The sequence below is a fragment of the Talpa europaea genome (genome assembly GCF_964194135.1).
Source record: "Talpa europaea genome assembly, chromosome: 6".
NCBI classification, from domain to species: Eukaryota; Metazoa; Chordata; class Mammalia; order Eulipotyphla; family Talpidae; genus Talpa; species Talpa europaea.
The window spans coordinates 53756463-53776284 of NC_140072.1; the positions used below are offsets into that span (position 1 = coordinate 53756463).

The window sequence follows — 19822 nt, forward strand, 5'->3', positions numbered from 1 at the left end:
GAAGATGCTGGACAACCCGGCCTCGGGAGCCGCTTCTCATGGACACCCTGCTGGAACAACTCAATGGCCAGACTCAGCTCAAGAGCCCTGGGGGCATTATTTTGGTCAAATTCTTCTACCAGGTATTTCAGGCTGCTGACATCTACCAGTTTCGACGTGAGGGATGTCATGTCCAGCAGGGCAGATCTGATCGACTGGGCAATATCAGATAGCAGTTCATCCACAAATTGACTGGTGATGTATTTGGAATCACTGCCCCTCTCATTTAGCGGGAGCTAAACTGGGAATGTCAGCTGCCAGTGCAATTTGGCTAAACAAGAGATAAAGACATGTCCATTTGAACTGTGTTAGTTTGGTGGGGGGGTTATTTGTTTGTCAAGCAGTCAGATGACTCGGTAGAAATTAGGGAGGGCTAGTGATACCTAACAGTGGGAGCAGCATCCTGGCCGAGGGCTGGAATGCCAACCACACAGCCTTCTGCTCCAAATCCTGGCCTGGTGCCTCCACTCAGGGTGCCACCAGAGGAGGGCAAGGGGGTTATCTGAGGAGCTGTTGAGGAATGGGTCTGAGGCCTCTAAGAATCCAGTGAGGCAGAGGAGACATTCTGGTAATACATTATACCTTGAATGTCATATAATAATTTCTCAACAAATTCAGTCATCAGATTATTCTGTAAGAAACTTTTGGCATGAAGCAACACACTTGTCAACACTTACTGTGATAGTAAATATTCATCTCTAACACTGTCATGGTTTTGTTGGGTACATACCAGTTCCTTAGTGCTGAGCTCCAGGCCCCACCTGCTCTGCTCTGCATCAGAAGTACACTTGCCTGGCTCCTTTGCCAGATCCTGTAGGTTCCAGCCAGTGGGCCATACTGTAGAAAACTAGGGTCTAATTTTAATTTCTTTTCCTTCACCAGTGAAGGTGAATCTTGTGTTTTGGCCTTCTCTGGTGTCTTTTTGGCCTTAGTTGACTTCCTAGCCTCAGTGACATTAAGCAAAGCCATGTCAGTGTTATTGGTTATCAACTAGGAACATAAGAAACTTATTTCCCAAGTTTGCATTTTACTTATTAGGGAGAGAAGGGAGAGATTTATAGGGAAAGGTCAGTAGCGAGTGCTTTTTAGATATGCATATAATCAAGGGCTGTATATTCTGAATGTGAATCACATATGTGTATACAGGCACCAGCCAAGTTTCTCCTGAAGGTTCTGCTCAAACTGTTTAAATAACAGACAGCTGGGCCAGTAGTTGCTCCTCAGTGGTGCTTGAAATCTAGAGATTCAAAAATGGCCTAGTATTATAAAAGTCATCTTCCAGTTCCCTTGGGACTGAGTTTTGGGGAAGGGAAATATCTGAGATTGAGGTCAAGTCTTGGCCACATGCCTGTCAAACACATACAGTCACCATCAAGGAACCCATCAATTATTCAGATTGGCCAAGAAGCATTAATGCCCCAAAAGATGACTCCACTCTTGAAAATGCTCATGAACCACACATTAAATATTTTGAAAAATGTTAAAATTTATTAATATTTAACATCACATAGTTAATTCTACTAGCTTAGGTATCTTCCACATCTTCACTAGACTGAGTGCTCAAGAATTTGAGATGATCCGCTATCCAACACATCCCAGTCAAAGATTAAGATTCATTGTATTTACATCAGGCAAAGCAGCATCAGCAAGGAATTGTCACCTAATTGTGGGAACACAAACATTCAAAATGCACTGTATAGTCTGTATTCCTTTTTAGAAACCAACAAAACATCTTTAATAGCCATACACAACTCTTTTTTTAAAAAATATGCAATTTCATAGATGGTGCCTAATTTTCAACTTTAAAAGTTAAAACCCATCTCTATTTCTTGGCCATCCTGTAGTGATACACAAACCTGACATAGTTCTCAGTACAGATTTGACAAATGTGCAAAAAAAAGGTGGGGGTGCTATTGACTTGTGTCTTTTCATCTTTCTGTTTTGATCCTTGTATCCCAAGTCAATAGTGTTACAAGGCCATTAGCACTTTACCGAGTAGTTTTCAGATTTAATGTACGTGGCTGTGCAGATTTTAGTGCAGAAGTGGGCTTTCATATTTAGAATTAACCACACTCTTACAAAGTAGAGCATGGAAATTTTTCCATATGCCATTCCTACCCCTACCCCCAGCAATTTGAAATAAATACTGCATATAAAAACTGTTCAGCCCAGGGAAGTCCTTGAAAAACTGTTCTCCTAAAACATTTACAAAACAAACTCACAGTAAAATTTGCTGGGAGGGCACAGATCCACCGAAAGTATTGTCCCTGAGGTTCTGTTTGATTGTTTCATTGTCTTGTTTTGGTTTGCTGTCGACAGTTACACACAATTTTTTTTAAAAAAATGTTTTTGGTGGCTTCCTTTATCTTATTAGAGAGCTTTAAAAAACTACTGACCGCCCTAAAAAGGAAGATTTCTAAACAATGAGTCTATTTGAAATGATTCCCGTTTCCTTTGGTTAACATCCCATATAATATTGCCCCAGGAAAGTCTTTAGACAGAGCAGCCAGTTGCTGTGGTTTCTTCAATCCATTGGCCCAGCCTCCTCCATTCTGTCCCTGACTTCCCCATGTCTTTCACCTTCTGAGTCTGCAGGGACAGGAGGAGCCAGGAAGGAGCTGCTCTCTCATCACTCACCCTGAAGAGGCTTCCCTTCTCTTCCCAAAGGCGAATGAGGTATTTCTAGTAACCAGTCAGCATCTCCACCTTCCACCCTTTAACTCTACAGATCTACATCTATGGATGAGGCTGAGTCTGAGGAGACCCTGTGTATCTGTACACATAACAAACTGACATATAAATATATTACGTACAACTATTATTACATACAGTGTCAAGATGAAGAAGCTGATGTACTTCATGAACTAAATAAACGTCAAACATAAATTAAAATGAAAATACAGTGTTTCCACTTCTGCAGGAAAAATTTAAAAACAAACCAGAAAGTCCCCCCTTCCCCAAAAGTCCACTGCCCATGGATGATTCATGAACCCACAAGGAGATTCAACAATAAGCCCACTGGCAGGATGGATCAGCTGTTGGCTTTGGCTTGCTTGCTTAGACTCAGGTTGCTTTGATTCCAAGAACAGCAGCTGCTGGAACCTGCTGGGCAAATCCTTGACGATGAGGCTGAAGAGTGGTTGTCATGACCTGCCACCCCTCTTCCCCCCAAGTCTGCCTGTGGGAGAATCAGGCTCAAATTAGTGGAGACCTCCTAGATCTCCTGATAGGAGAAAAAGCAACCTTCGAGATCGAGATAGGGGATGTTCTCCACCTAGAAATGTCATTTTGGGCTCCAAGGTAAAGCAACCGTACCTTTTTCATTAGTATCCCCATCCTGTATGCTTATACAGGAATACACAGGAATTTGGCAAGAAGATTACTAGGGTTACATTTTATGTTTTAAGAGAACCAGTGGGAATGGTTGTGGTGTGAACAAATCCTTACTTCAAATTGCATTAAAATCAGAAGCGCCAAACCTTGGGCACTGAACTCTACTGTGAGTGTACACAGAGACGAAGCCCAGTTCTACCAGGTCCTCTCTGCTAAGAAAAAGTCAAGGGGTCTGTCTCTGACACAAGGGGATGGCATCTTATAATTTGGAGCGGGAAGAGGGGGACCCAGAGGAAGTCTCTTCCAATTTCTGGAACTCTATCGTTGTCCAGCCTCACGGATGCGGCAGGCCACAGCAGTGATGAGAGCAGCCCCCTTCCCGCTGCCGTCCTCTGACTCCAGGAAGGACACGTCACACTTTGGAGCCAGGTCCTTCACGGTCTCATGCATGACTTTAGCAAAGCTGGAAAAGTTGAGAGGAAGACACAGGGAAAAAAACAGCTTAGTCATGACTGATTTGCGCCTTCAAAGGTGAGACCCTAAGAAGTGATGCTAGAAGCCCAGGAATGGATGAGGCAGAAGATGACAGCCACCATGCAGGGACACAATGTGTTAAGTATCAGGAAACTGAAACTTGGAGAGGCTAGCTACGTGCCCAAGTTCTACATCACGGAGGATGAGTGAGAAAATAATTACCTCTGGGACTCAACCTCAAATGTCTGAGGTTCGGGCAAGTTTTGTTCTTAAAAATTAGTCAGAGAAAAAGAAGGTGGAGAGTCAAGTATGCCCTGCAGCAGTGTATAATGTGTTTATGGAGATAAGTACCAAGCCCCACACGTGTAATATTTTATTTTCCAGGGGTATTGACTCATCTCAGACACAGCTAATCCGAAATGCCATTTAAAGACAAAAGGAGGGCCTCCCCGGTGGCGCAGCGGGTTGAGCGCTGTGCTGTGAAGCTGTCCGCAGCCTCGACAGCGCGGGTTCGATCCCAGCCGGTGAGAATCCCACACGGTGCCACAGACCTCTCCTGTTGCGCTCGCTGTTCGCCTCAGCAGTGTGTGTTTCTGTCATCTGCCCGTTCTGCTCCCCACTCTGTCTCCGGTGAATCCTCTTACCCTCCCACGCCTCTGGCCTATACCCCAGCTCTTGTATAAAAATAAATAAATCTTAAAGACAAAAGGAGCCAACTAAGGGGGTTTTCACAGGGCAACATTATGATGATCACAGATCCCTTCAATGTGGGACAAGAAAAAAATATCATCATTGGATCCAACACAGTAGGGTCTCACCTTCTGTAAAGCCTAGAACTGAGGCTCCTTATACCAAATCCTAGTGCTAATGGTTGGACTTCTGTCCTGCTCTGAACCCTCACCTAGAACTGAGGCTCCTATTTTCACAATGACAGGTCTACTTTTGATTAGTAATCTTGCAGTTATAATATATACATTATATTATACTCTTTATAATGTACATTATACTCTTTGAAATGCCTAGTAATTTGCTATGAAATTAAAAAAAGAAAGAGAAGGGAAGCAAAGAAAGAATGAAGAGACAGGAAGAAAGATGGACAGGGAGGGTAGAGGCCAGGAACTCACTGAGGATGTAACTTGTAGAGGGTTCCATCCACACCCACTGTCACTTTTAGGGTGTCTAGTCCACGGTTTTCTCGTATTTTGTCCACCACGGCAGCCATGCCTGCACCACAGAGCTGGGCTGCCCGCCGTGCCACCACGGTGCACACCTCCTTGACAATGATGCTGTCATCACAGGTGCTCTCCAGCCCCAAATGGCGCAGGATGGCGCGGACCTGCAGCAGGGCCAGGCAGTCACTGGGGTGAGAGAAAGACAGCAAGAGGTCAGTCCTATGCCAAGAGGGGCTGGTGGCCTGCCACTCCAGGGACCTGGTTCCTTTATCATGGGGGCATGGCCATCTGATGGAGGCCTGGACATCCGGGAGTGGGGCATAAAACCCATGCCCCTAGGAGATGGCTCCTATTCTTGAACTCAGTTCAGAACCAGTGCTCATGCCACTGGCCCACTTGGACTCCTCCTGCAGGTGACAGGAATAGGAAGAAACAGCTCCCTAGTGCATTTTGCCAGACAAGGCAGGGTGTGGCTACTACAAAACTGATACTCAAAACAAAAGGAAAGTCACTGCCTATGTATTCCACTCATTTGGAAATCATCATCAAGGCAGTGATAATGCCTGTATATGCCAGTTTCAGTTGCAAAGCTCTTTCATGTTCATTCTCTCATTGCCATTCATGGGTCAGCAGGACAAGCATCACCAACCAATGCTAGATCCCTGTTCTATTTCTAACCCCCCCCCACCCCCTGTAGTCTAAAATCTATGTGTGCACACTTGTGGAATAAATGTAAATTGGATTTCAGGGAAGAAATGAACCACTATTATATTATATATTATACTACTTGAGAACCCTGGAATCTTCTTGTGCATTAATAGAACATATTCTTTCCATTCACTGGTGCAGACAGCCTAGGGGCCCACTCATGTCAGTATTCCAATTCCTGTTTTTCTGTGTGGCTGAGAGTAATGACACAGTATTAAATTTTAAAGGGCTGATTTTTCACTGTTCTAATTTGGAGCAGACTTTTCCACCATTAGACTGGAGGAGGAAGGTTTTGCTTTAATGAGCTGACATACACAAGTTTCTGCATTGCCTGATGTGCAAACTTTCATTGATCCTGGTTGCTTTATTACTGCAGTCAGCAGTTAAGAACTCTCCAGCTGAGAATAGGGCTTTAACAGGTCATCTTTCTCTGTGTATATCAATTTGCATCCTATAAGGTGTCTTGCTACATTTGATATATGGTTTAAAATCCAACATGGAATCATGCGAGCTTGGAGTGATTTTTCATGAGAATATTACATATTTTCCCATAAAACGTCAATTGTCCATAAGGTATTTTAAATTATAAACACTATAGACATGAATGTGTTAGCTACTAAACTGACTTTATGTAAGTCTGATATTGAGTAGTGGAAATTCCTTAGCTTCTTTACTCACAATCAGAAAGGACACTGTCCCCCATTTCCCCTGACCCTAGATACTCACCTCTCAATCTGAGAGAGAAATTTGGTTTCAAAGATTCCCGGTGTCTTGAGTCGCTCTGAGATGCGGCCCCGGAAGAGTAGTCCACGCTTGGTGAAATCCATGAGGATGTTACGGACAATCTCACCCAAGTACATGCCACTGATCATTTTCTCAAACCTGCAATGTGTGTTACATTAGTGGAGGTTAAATAGGAAGGTGATGGGATGTGTCAAGACGTGACAAGCTTAGTCACCCCCAACATGTTAGAAAACAGAGAGCACTCAGGTTCCCTTTAGTGGGAACAGAAATGCTACTTGATTCATTTGGGCAGGACGCCTGGTGTCTGCACATTCTGACCCACGGCCTTTGGTGAATTGACCACAGTGCCCGAGGCCCACAGGCTTCCCACCTGCTGGGCTTATTTCTCTCCAAGGCTTATCCCTGTCTCCTCAAGATGGAACATACACCTAAACCCCACACTTCCAGAAGGGTCAGATGCTGAGTTTTAATCTTTAACTTCACTTAGCGTGCTTTCTCTCCAACCTGATCATTATCACTCAAGTAACCAGTATGAGCTGGAGACCACCCTGTCTGAGCCACTAGAACTGCATATAACTACACGGTGGCTTCAGGATCTTTTGGCCTTGCACAGAACCTTAAAAATTTTGTGGTCCCTATTGTCAACCAAGACTACATCTTGTCTTACCCCAGCCAGCTTCCTTCATTAATAAACATGTGTAGGCCTAGTGGTATTTTATAAAAGCCTTTGACCTCCACTCTAGACAAATGTTTTGCAAGTATAATCTTGTAGGACTATGGCCCCTGATTAATCCAATTAGGAAACCTTACATACAACTCCTTATTGGAGAGGGTGTGGGGTTTTACTCTCGCTCTCTCAGCCCTGAGCCCCCAACACTATACATGAGGCTTGGTGATGCTGGGACTGGCCCCTTGCCCAGTAATGACAATAATGGGTCCACGAACTGGGTGGAAGGGGGAGGAAGAGACTTGCTTCTGTTTGCTTCCTCTTCCTGTCTGGGTCACCCGAACAACACTTCACCCTGAGGGCAGCAGGTATTTCAACTTTCTACTTGTTTTTCCTCACAGTCCCAGACCAAGGTTTAAGACCTTCTCATCAGTCCTCTTGGCAAAAGCCATGTCTCATACATATTAACTCTGTGTTCTTCAGTGTCCCTGTTTTGTCTTTTCATCCCTCTAAAGCCTGTGGGACCAATTCCCTAGATGAAATTCTCCTTGCAACATTAACTGCTGTCATTTGTTTTTCCAACTAGACTTTGAAAGTGCCTCAGTCCAGCAGTAAGAAAAAATGACTTAACATAGAACTTTCTTTAAAAAAAAAAAGGGGAGGGGCCTCCCTGATGGCGCAAGGGGTTAAGACGTAACCTATGAAGGTATCCACAGCCACTGCAGCATGACTTCGGTCCCAGGCCGGCTAAAGAGCTACCCACATGGCACAGTAGACCTCTCCTGACTTGCCCGCTGCTCCCCTCAGCAGTGTATTTCAGTAGATCTGCCTGTTCTGTTCCCCACTCTGGTGAACCCTCTCACCCCCCACAACTCTGGCCTGTACCCCAGTTCTGTATGTATAATTAAGTAAATCTTAAAAAAATAATATTAAAAAAAGAAAAAAACCCACAGAACTTTCTAGGAGTAGCTGACGAGAAAGCCTCTCCAAAGAAATCTCTTCTGTTCACATCTCTAGGGATGGAACATTCTGGAATCACTGTTGTAGAGGATCACTCATCACTGTCCAGTCCTAGGCTACGTGTAACCACACGCACACACACAAACACACACACGTGCCTACCTTTGTTTGCCAGGGTTGAGGGAGAGCTCATCCACAGCCACATCAAATTTTGTGCGGAAGTCATCTAGGCAGCCATTGTCCCCAAAAGCCCCCCATTCCATGTTGATACACATCTGTCCCTCTTCCCCTTCCACCAGCTCAATGTTCCGCATCTCTTCCATGTAGCAGGCGTTGCTGCCCGTGCCTGCCAATCACAGAGATGCCAGGGTCTCAGCACCATCCTCCCACCCATCTGAAGCTGAGGGACCCCACACAGCAGCACAGCTGGGTCCTTACCAACAATGAGGCCGACTTCACAGTGAGGGTCTTCATAGCCACAAGTCATCATAGTCCCGACTGTGTCATTCACCACCGCGACCACATCCAGGTCAAACTCCTAAGAGGGCAAGAGCAGACACCCCAGTCCACAAGTGAGCCACAACATTCTCCCTTCAGACACTTGCAAAGGAGACGTATATGTACATAAAATGTCTATTATACAGATGATGTGACTCTCATTCTCTCTTTTCATTTTCTGTTCTAATATCACCTCCTCGAAGACCTTCCCTGGTTACGTGCAGTATGTAAAAGAGTGCCCTTTCTCCAGCCCACTCTGTCCTCACCCAGCTTACCTCTTGACCACTTCATGGCAGCTGACGTTAGCTCATGGGTTTGTTTATAGAACAAGAGCTGTTGTGCTCACTCCTGAACACCCAGTGCCAAGAGCACTGTTTGACACACAGTGGACAGTCAATAACTGCTGAAGGGCTCCATTAATTTTCCCCCTAAGCAAAATCAACTGTACTCAGCAAGTCCCCACTTTCTGAACACACATCATTTCAGGTCTCATGCCATGTCTCTCCTACCTCTCGCCGGTGGATGGCTTCCTTCAGCAGGGTGACCACGTCCTCGCCCTCGCAACCAGATGCCTTGAAGCCTTTTGTCCACTTGAGGAGGATGCTCTAAAAATTACACATGAGCAGAGATGACGGTATTAAAGAAGGGCTCCTGGGTCATTCTCAGGGGGCTGAGCTGTGCTCCTAGCTTTCAACTTCAGAGGCTACAGATTCCCTTTAGTTGCCAATCATCTCACTCACAAAAGATTCTGAGCCCATTAGACTTGGATTTCTTGAGCACTTACTTTGTACCATGTACTGGGCTAACCACATCAAATGCATTACATCATTTAATCCTCACAGCAACCCTGTGAAGTATTTATCACTACCATACCCACTTTACAGGTATCTGAGGCTCTAGAGTAACTTGCCCAAGGCCTGCATCTTGGAGGAGAGGAGCAGGACTCACTCCTAAACCCGCTGACTCCAACAGATAAGCTCACAAGCACCAAAGAACTGCCCAAGCCAGAGAACTAACTTCCATGGCTTCTCCCTTCACTGGGAAAAGCAGTTTGCACTGTTCTGTCTTGTCCTGTATTTACACCAGAAGGGTCAGTGTGTAGCTCTTAATTTTCAAGTTTCAGTGTGAACAGTCCCCTGCCCGTAGTAGGGATGATGTCACAGCTGCAGCACCACCCCAGTGAGAAAAGCACACCAGGCTCCCCATAAGCCCCGCGTTTAATGTGACCCTTTACTGTGTTAACATAGGGCCCTCCAGGAGCAGCATGGCATTGGACATGGGAGAACTGTTTAAAGTGTACTGATGCCTGGTTTCCACTTTGCTGCCCAGCCCATCAGGAAACAAGCATCATGACTCTCAGGCCCCCGCCTGCGAGGCCAGAATCTACACATAGGCTATGAACAGATAGCTGCCTAATTGCATGGCTTCTCCTTGCTAGGTTGCTCATGCCCATCAGCATGGCATCTTATTGCCCTGGAGTTTGGTATCACTGGTCAACCTGGATGTGTCACCCTTTGTTCAGACCCGGGAGAAACAAGCACATCCCAGCACTGGCCTGGCTTACATGCCTACATCAAAATAGCTATGTGTGCATTTCCACCAGTTCTCTTGTCTTCAAATTAGCTTTATGTATCTGGCAACATTTTGTATGTGGCTCTTTCAAGTTTACAGAATGTTTAAATAACATTATTTCAGGTGATTCCTAATAACAAGACAAGCAGAGGCCCCAACTGCTGGGGTGAGGAGCCCAGGCCCCCTACTGGTGAAGGCTGTCTGAGGCCTCTGGGCCTGGGCATTTGCTGATTTCCCCTCCACAGGGTGATGTCCCCAGAGCAGAACCGGGGAGAACAGAGAGAACCCAGCTTCTGCTTTATTTGCTCTCCATATTTACAAACCTCCTTACAGAAACCTAAAACCTACAGAATACAATCTAATACGGGGCTTCCCTAGTGGCACAGGGGTTAAGTCTCAGCACTATCACGTTATTACTGCTGTGGCCTAAGTTTGAACCACAACCAAGGAGCTGCCCACATGGCGGAGCAGATCTCCTCTGTCTCGCCAGCTGCTCCCCTCAGCAGTGTATTTCAGTAGATCTGCCTGTTCTGCTCCCTACTCTCTCTGGTGAATCTTCTCACCCCCACCCCACCCACAACACCTCTGGCCTGTATTTAAATAAATAAATCTTAAAACAAAAATAAATAAATCTTAAAACAAATAAAAAAATAAATAAATCTTAAAACAAAAAAAGGAAGGCCTCCCCGGTGGCGCAGCAGTTGAGCGCTGGGTTGCGAAGCTGCCCGCAGCCTCTGCAGCGCCAGTTCGATCCCCGGCCGGTTAGATCCCCGGCCGCCGGCGAGGGTGCCACATGGTGCGCAGACCTCTCCTGCCACCTGCTGCTCCCCTCAGCAGTGTACTTCCTCGGTCTGCCTGTTCTGTTCCCCGCTCTGGCTCTGGTAAATTCTCTCACCCTCCCGCGCTTCTGACTGTACCCAGTGCTTGCATAAATAAATAAATATTTTTTTTTAAAGGAATACAATCTAATACAATGACCTAGAATCTTAAAATTCAAGCAAAAACATGTCTTGGGGCCACCTGACAAATGTATAAGGACATACATACATTCTGTCATGAACAGTCAGTCTTTGTTTAAAAACATTCCAGTAAAAAAGTCTGGTAGTATATACCGTGAGGGATTTTATTTCCCTTTCTATTTATCCCATTTTTATATGTATCTATATGATCAAAATTATACTTTTCTTTAAAAAAAATTTCCCCATACCACTATTATTTTCCCTTTTCGAGATTTCTGCCAGAAAACTAGTCACAATACAAGGCAGTAAATGGCTTATAATCTATTAACTTTTTCCTGACAATGAGTGATTAGGTTTGTTTCTAATGTCTTTGTTATAACAGATAATGTTTCATTAAGTAACACATTAAATATTCATCCACATATTGGATAATTCCCTTTGATAAACTGATGCACATAAGAAGCCTTTGAAAACCCAGTGTACTGACAATGAAAAATAGAATGGGTGTAGAAGCACCAATAGGTGTTGAGAAATACTGGATCAGGCCATATTTTTATTGCAGGGCTTTCCCAACCTAAATATACCAGTGCACAGGGTGAATTTAACTGCCAGAGGGGCAAAAAAAGCATTTATAAAACTCATTGGCAGCGTGGGGGTTGCCATTCTGGGAAACCTGTGGCCTTTCTTCCACCCAAGACCAAAGTCACTGAACTACACTGTCCCTCCCTATACAGCCTCCTCCACAGCCAAGTCAACCTGTCTTTTGCATCCACTCATTCTTTTGGCTTGGCTGAGTCAAGTATTCCTCATGCCCTCTGTGTACTCAGATTAGCATCACAAGGTAGATCCCCAAGGCTTCAGCATCTCCTTGGTGCCACATTCCAAACAGCAGGTCTTGCTTTTCTGAGCTTGAGTCATCAGCCCAGTTTATAAGAACCCAAAGCAGGAGCAACGACTTTTTTACCCTTGCAACTCTGTATAACACACTGCCTACTTGTAACATGCATAGAAGCATCTAGATATACGATGGGGACAGAGAGAAACAACTGCTTAAATAACAGCAATCTGATCTCTAACTTACCAAGAGTGACCCAGATGAAACCCAAACATCACCTATTCAGCTCTCCCACAGAGTTCAACTCCACCAGCATTGACTTACTCATTCTCATCAATGGGCCCCCCTCATGTCTGGTCACCCAAGCCCTTCTTTTTCTCCTCTCTGCTCAACTTTCTCCCCATGTCCAGAGAATCTGGGAGCACCAGCTCTCTACCCACCTGCTTCGTTCATCCAAAGAAAATTGAAAGGGGATGAAAAGCAAAAGGTGAGACTGGATAAGAGCCAGAGCATCCAGGAGATAAATGAAAATATCTCCTGCACCCAGACAAGGGCCTCAGGAGCATGTAAACTTAATTGAGAGTATGGGCTCAGGTGTTGGGAAACAAATTCAAATCACAGCTTGGCATCTCCCAAGCAGCCTGAGGCAAATACTTGGCATCTCCATAAGCCTTATTTTCCTTTCTGCACAATGAGTATACAAACACCTACCTTTATGGTTGCTGTGAGAATTAATTGAGATAATGCATAGCATACTACCTGGCATAAAGTGCTTTAAAAATGCTAGTTAATATTTTGATTAGCATCATTACTATCATCATCCCAAAGATTATTACAGCTGAGCCAACTTGCTTAACCTCCACCAAGCCTGACTTACTCATTCTCATCAATGGGCCCCCCTCATGTCTGGTCACTCAGGCCCTTCTTTTCCTCCTCTCTGCTCAACTTTCTCCTCTACGCCAATCTCTAGCTGGTTTAGAACCAATAAAGCCCATTAGGAGAGCCCTCAGGAGGGCACTGTTACCTTATCCAGGCTGTTCTGCTGGCAGGGGAAGGAGAAGGTGAAACCCAGAGGAAGGGACACACCCTTCATGCCCATGTACTCCAGGAAGTCAGCAATGCACTGGACAATGTGGTCAAAGAGCTGCAAAGAGAAGTTGGGGTACTGAAGAAAGGGGGCCGTAGGCAGGGCAGGACCTGAGCATGAGTTTTAGGTCTCCATCCAGGAGAGATGCAAACTTGGGCACAGTCCCGGTTAAAGCCAGACCAGGGTCACGTCCACGGAGCTCTCCCTGAGACTATGAATGAGCAGAGAAATCTCTGCCCTCCCAGGCAAGAAGTGGGTGTCTACTGGGGCCCCCTCCCAGAAGTGCCACCTTGCCTCACCTCATCCCCTGTGCCATGCATGACCTCCTGTGGGATGGCGTAGATCTTGTTGTGCATCTCCACTCCCCGCCGCTTCCCGTTCCGCACACGGACCAGCAGGACCCGGAAATTTGTTCCCCCAAGGTCTAAGGCCAGGAAGTCACCTTTCTCTGGAAAAGAAACCCAGGAGGATGATGAACTGGGGCATCACCACTTCATCACAGCAAAGTGGCAAAGCCTAAAGCACCTTCTCCTAAAACAGGGAGCTCTCCTGGGCCACCTAACAGTAAAGAATAAGATTCCAGAAACCTGAGAAATACTGACTCTTTAGCAGTTTTCAGATGAATTCAGGAGGCGGAGCCCCGGAAATCACAATGGGCTCTGCAGAATACAGGAAATACACTCAAAAATATCCAAACACACCACCCAAGCTAAATCAAAGGCCACCTTATGTTAGGGTCTAGACTGCAGAAGGAACAGCATAGTTCCACTCCTTAAAGGAAACGGAAGTGAAATCTTTTAAATGAGAAAACTCTCTTTAGTGGGGCAATCACATTGAGCTGCATGCCTCACAAACAATCCTCATGTGATCTATGGGCAGCACTGAGAGGGAAGCATGGCATTCCCCTCTGATGGAGGAGGGTGACCCTGGCTCAGCTAAGTTGAGTCATTTACCAGGGCCACACAGCTAAGCAGGGTAGAACAGCAAACAAATCCTAGTCTCTACTTCTAGAACCTGTTGCAATTATGCTATCCTGAGCCTGGTCAATGATCGTTTCTCTGAATTGGGAAAAGACCACCATTTCTTAGAAGACATACCAGCAATCTTTTTCAGAAAAGGGGTGGGTAGTAACAGTTCAGGTCCGTGAACCATAGTCTTTGCTGCAACCATACAAGTTTGCCATGGTAATACAAAGTAGCCATAACAATGTGTAGACAACTGGACATGGTTGTGCACTAATAAAACTTCATTTACAAAAACAGGCAGTGGGCCAGATTTGGTCCATGGGCCATAGTTTGCGAACCTCTGACCCAGGAATACACGAGCTGGCCCTGGAACCAAAATTCCTGGGTTTGAATAGCAGTTCTGTCATTTTCTAGCTATGTGAACTTGGGAAGGTTTTTAGACCCTGTGCCTCAGTTTTGTGCCAAACATCAAATTTGCTGATAAAATTACCTACTAACCTCCATTAGTGGCTAGAGATTAGATGAAAATTAATAAGTATAAAATGCTCAGAGAGGTGCTGACACATAGAAAGTATTCAGTAAGTATTGACTACTATCAACTTTTAACAGAGGAATACCTTATTTGAGTTTATTAAACATTAGAATTTCCTAGTTAAATAGTTGAAAAACATATGCTGGCCCAAATGTCCAATGCTAAGGCTAAGAAGTCCGCTGGGCATATCTACACCAGGACAAAGTTCCTAAGTGGTGGGATGGGTGTAACCCTGCCACATACCTGTGCCATCAGGGGTGGCACACACGTAGGTCGGCAGCATCTTGACAGGGGCCATGGCGTGAGTCTCCTTTCTCAGACCTCGCTCCATTTCTACCTTCATCCTCGCCTTGACCTCCAGCAGCTGCTCACGGCTCAGCTTCAGAGACTCAAGAATATTCTGGCGAACTCGGTGTTGGTCGGCCAGCCGATGGGCCACTGCTGTTACCATGGCTGCCCCCTTGCCACTGCCATCCTCAGAGCGGAGGAAGCGGACATCACAATCGGGCACCAGACGCCGCACAGCCTTGTGAAGTCGCTTGGCAAAACTGTGGTGATAGAGATGGGGGTAAGAGACCACAGTTAAGGTCAACAGTACTAATGGAGCCACAGCAGCTCACTGCCTTGGCCCAAATGCCAGGAGGTACCTGCAGGAGCAGATGCTGCCCCAAGCACCCTCTCCTCATTCTTCCCCAAGTTAGGAGTCACTGTGTCAAAGCTCAGATAGTCAGCTGTGACTCAACAACTGCCAAAAGGAAAAGGCGCTTTCAAGGAAGCCACAGTCCCCTGCATGCAGTCACATAAGACCTCTTTCTCCTAATCAGTCTAGGCCACTGGCCTCTCTCCTCTGCCCAGCCTCTTGCTGGAGCAGCCCACTGGAATCAGGTGATAGGTGCAGCAACTACTATTCACATTTCATCATTCATTTCACTAGCAGCTGCCAGGGAAAGACCCAAAACAGAAAAAGTAGAAATACTCTTCTTCTGGACTTTGGCCTCTCTATGGCCATTTTCTGCCAATGATCACAAAGGTGTCTGAACAACTAAAGCTATGTTCACTAAGAAGTTCTGGAGACGTGGTCTCTGGGGTCTCACTGCTCCAAGTAGCCTGTGAACCAGCAGCATCACTGGGGACTGTTAGAGATACAGCTCAGGCTGACCCCAGGCCTTCTGAATCTACTTCCAAACAAGATGATGTATGTGTGCACTTGAACATTTTTGAAGCACTGGGCTAGAAGACTAGGGGATGATGGGGCTAGGACCTTCTGCATCAACCAATTCAGTTAATGAAAGCCCACTGATCTGGCACTCATATTGGCATTCAAATTAAGTGAAAAGGATGGGATAACAAGTGGGCACAATACAGAGATATCTTCCATGCCCCAACTAAAATATGAATATATTGCACTGATGACCCAAGGGAGCAAAACATGGAGGGAAGGGCAGATCAATTCAATACCAAGGTAACCAGAGAGGCTGGTAACCCACTGGGCTGGGGAGGTCTCTGCCAGAGGACACAGGATCTGAAGGGACCACCAATAAGCATGAGAGTCAAAGATAGAAACACTGACTCCTTAACAAAATGGTGGCATGAAAAGCTCCCAGTGGCCATGGGGAGTTCTGAGTTGAGCCCTCGCCATTGGCCATCTTCAGAAATCGCCTCCACCCATGCTAGGGACAGCACCTTCCTTGCTCCCACTTGCCCAGGTGGGAACTTTTATTTTACAAAGACCTTCATCAAGATGGTCCCTCTCTACCACCCCCAGAATGCAATGTAGTGCTGGCTCATGAAGTCACTGAGCTCTCTCTCAAGGCTGTCATCAGTTTAGGGGCTCCATCTTATGGGTTCCAAAGGCTGACTCACTGAGGGTGTTTCTTGTAGACAGAGCCGTCAACCCCAATGGTAGAGCGCAGCCTCTCTTCGCCCTTGTTCTCCTTGATGCGCCGCAGGACGGCCGCCAGGGTGGCTGCACACAGGCTGGCTGAGCGAGTGGATACAATCTGGCAGATCCGGTGAGTGGCCACACAGTCTTCATGTGTGGGGTTTATGCCCAATCGCACCAAGACCTCTTGAGCCTTCCGTATGCCATCCTTTTCCCTAAGAAACAGATAGTATGCCACCTGTGTCCTGCCCACTGTGGCCAGTGGGAGAGGTATGAGGTGAGCACTGACAAGGAAACCCCTCAGATGCAGCAAATGCCATCTCCCAAAGAGGACAGCCACTCACTTCACTGTTCTGCCCACACTGGGGGCCCCAGGAGTGGAGGGAGGGGAAGGGAGCTGTGGTTGAACAAGGGAGGAGAAAACACAGCAGAGCCAACCTGAGGCTTCTCTTCTAGACAGACACCACACACACACACACACACACACACTCACACACACACCCCTGCAGGTGCCCCTTTATCCAGGTGCCTAGTTTGTAGTGAGAAAAACTATTATCTCTTATGCACATACTACATAAGGGCAGGGCCTGTTCTTGGGCTCTGAGTTGTGTGTATGACTTTGTGCTATATTTGCTTGTCTTAAGGTAAAAGGGCAGTGTCTCCGCCACTACCACCCTGTGAAGCCCACCCTTCTTACTCTCTGTAAATCAGTCAAGAGTTGTCTGTACTTCAGGAAGGAGCAGGTACTGCTTTCACTAGTGCTAGAGATGGCGATAAAGGGCTGGTGCCGTGAGATTAGCACCCTTCTTAGGGAACTAAGTGCCTCACAAATATGAGAACTTTCTTCCCCTCCGGGTTAAACAAGTAGGCACAGTTCCTTCAAGAGTTTCCACTTAAAATCATCTGAACTGTTGTAGTGTTCCTGTTAACATCAAAGTCACCTCCTCTCCACTACCTGCTCCCTGAAATAACAGGGCCTCCTCAAGCAACAAGAGGAAGTCTCAAAAACAGAAACTAGGTCCAATTCTTTGGGGGTCATTAACTGACAAACAGTGGCTGACTGTCCTCAACTCCTACCCCCGCCACTCTGTGAAAATGCAGGCCTCAGCTCTGCCTATTAGAACTAAATTGGTAGATCTCTGGGTTATCCAAGGAGTTACTTTTCTATTATGAAGCAGAGGTCAAGATAGAGTCCTTTCTGAGAATCACCAACAGAGAATCACCTCCAGAGAAAGGACAGGAAGTAGATGCAAATGACTCATTAAGGGGCCCACTGGGCGTCTCCAGCCTTACACCAAGAACCCCCCATCCACATGCATGCTGGAACTGCACAACATCCCTTGGGGGTAGGGGGACAATTATTCCAGCATTGTGAGTCACTTTGATAGTCAGCAGGACAAGTATGGAGACAGATCTGGTAAGTGAAGCAGGCCCACCATGGCCCATGTTAGGAGAGACCCTCTTGCCATTCTTATTTGAAAGGTCATATTGAAAGGTCAATGCCCCTTCCTCACTCCCAGCTGCCTGCTATCCCTCTGGGGATCCAGTGAATAGAGAAGAGCCTGGAAGCTTACCCTTCGATATCTGAAACATCTTTGGTCTCAAAACGGCCTGTGGCAAGGAGTTCTGGGCTGAGCTTCCCCCCGAAAAGCAGCTCCTCCTTAGCCATCTTCACCAGGATAAGTCTCACCAGTTCCCCCATGTACATTCCACTGATCATCTTCTCAAATCTGCAGGAGATACAGACCAAAAAAGAGAAAAAGTCCCCGCTGTCAATGAACTCACAAGTTTCCTGTGGTGACAACACACACATATATGAAACCTCAACATGCATTAGAGGCCAGTGCACAATTCAGTGTTCACGGGTGTGGCACTGACATGGAATGAAACGTGAGAAAAGAAAAACAGCTGGGTGGGGGCTGGTCTGGAGAAGGAAAGCTCAGGCTGTCTCTGCAGCTGGGATGGTTTTGAACTATGGAGAATGAATAGGCCTTTTGCAGTCAGACTAAACATCCAGGGAACATGGAACATTCTGGAACAACAAGTTTTAGCTAAAGTGAATTATGTGTAGGGTAATGGTTTTTAAATTTTTTCTCTAGTAAAGAAATGCTTTTTTAAACTGCAACCTCATGTAGAACAACTTCAATACCTATTTACAAGAGGGAAAAAAAAAAGACAAAACAGATTTTATTTGGGGCTTAGGCCAATTATCACCTCACACTGCCCCTCCCCTTATGGGTCAGGCATGGATTCCTAAGGAAACAACCAGGGTATAGGGGGCTGATGGAGCAAGTTTAGAAAGGCAGGTAGGGACAGATGAGAAAGAGCTCTAAATGCCAGGGGGTCTCAGGAATCTGAGAGTGAGACATGTTGGAAGTGTCTGAGCAGGCAGGTGACAAGATAAAGTCTTACTTTGGAATGACAAACAGCCACCAAGCAGAGGGTAGTCAGGTAATTTATTTTTTCAACACTAGGTGACACTGTTTACTTCAATGACAGTCAAAAGACTGGTTCAGATTATGTCACAGGAGAAACTAAGTCCTTATCAATTTTTGGCAAAGAAAGCCAGTTTCTTGGTAGCTCAGAAAGGATCTAGGCCTAAAGAAAGCAGGCACCCAGGACCTGCAGGTACTAGTTAGCCTATGGAAGGGATCTGAAGTCACTTGGTAGAATCTACAGAAGAGGTGGTCAGGTCCCTAGGTAGTCACTTGCTCCAGACCTAAGGCCAGATATTGGAGCTAAGTGGAGAGCTGGCAAAATCCATTAGGCCTAGGGTACATTTAAAATGCTTAAGCAGGGCCTCCCTGGTTGCACAGGGGGTTAAGCACCGCACTATAAAGCAATCCGTGGCCTCTGCAGCACGAGTTCAATCCCTGGCCAGCCAGAGAGCAACCCACATGGCAAAGCAGACCTCCCCTGTCTCGCCCGCTGCTCCCCTCAACAGTGGATTTCAGTCAGTCTGCCTGTTCTGTTCCCCAATCTGTCTCTGGTGAATCCTTTCACCCCCTGCATCTCTGGCCTGTACCCCAGCTCTTGTATGCATAAATAAATAAATCTTTTAAAAAAAGAAAAAAAGAAAATGCTTAAGCACCAGCATAGGCTCAATGCCTGGGAGGTAGCCTGGCTCCAACAGTATGGAACATGTTTGTTTGCTTCTGCACCTTCTCTGAAATAGCTGGTTCTATGGCACATAGGGTAAGGGGACCAGTGGGGCCCTAAAGTGTGGGTGGGTTTTATACGTTTTTATTCCATAGAGAAGCAAAACAAAGTGTCAGACAAAACCAAACCAAAAACAAACCCTAGAAATCTGATTGTAAAATTGAGGCTAACAGAGAGGATGGGGAAAATGGAGAGCAAAGTGTGAGGGGATGCAACGGACGATGGTGGAGGACTAT

At 46.1% G+C, this 19822-nt stretch overlaps 1 protein-coding gene across 1 annotated transcript in view; it reads right to left on the reverse strand.

The window, feature by feature from the left end:
• Nucleotides 1–3690: 3690 nt before the first annotated feature.
• The window catches only part of HK2 (hexokinase 2), a gene marked incomplete at both ends in the record, with an annotated part of 56122 nt that continues 39990 nt past the window's right edge, over nt 3691–19822 (reverse strand). The window contains 11 exons of the mRNA XM_084234691.1: nt 3691–3835; nt 4971–5204; nt 6453–6608; nt 8260–8443; nt 8536–8635; nt 9105–9200; nt 12986–13105; nt 13348–13496; nt 14789–15093; nt 16409–16642; nt 18002–18157. Of these exons, the coding sequence (XP_084090817.1) occupies nt 3691–3835; nt 4971–5204; nt 6453–6608; nt 8260–8443; nt 8536–8635; nt 9105–9200; nt 12986–13105; nt 13348–13496; nt 14789–15093; nt 16409–16642; nt 18002–18157 (1879 nt within the window). The remainder of the gene's footprint in view (nt 3836–4970; nt 5205–6452; nt 6609–8259; nt 8444–8535; nt 8636–9104; nt 9201–12985; nt 13106–13347; nt 13497–14788; nt 15094–16408; nt 16643–18001; nt 18158–19822) is intronic.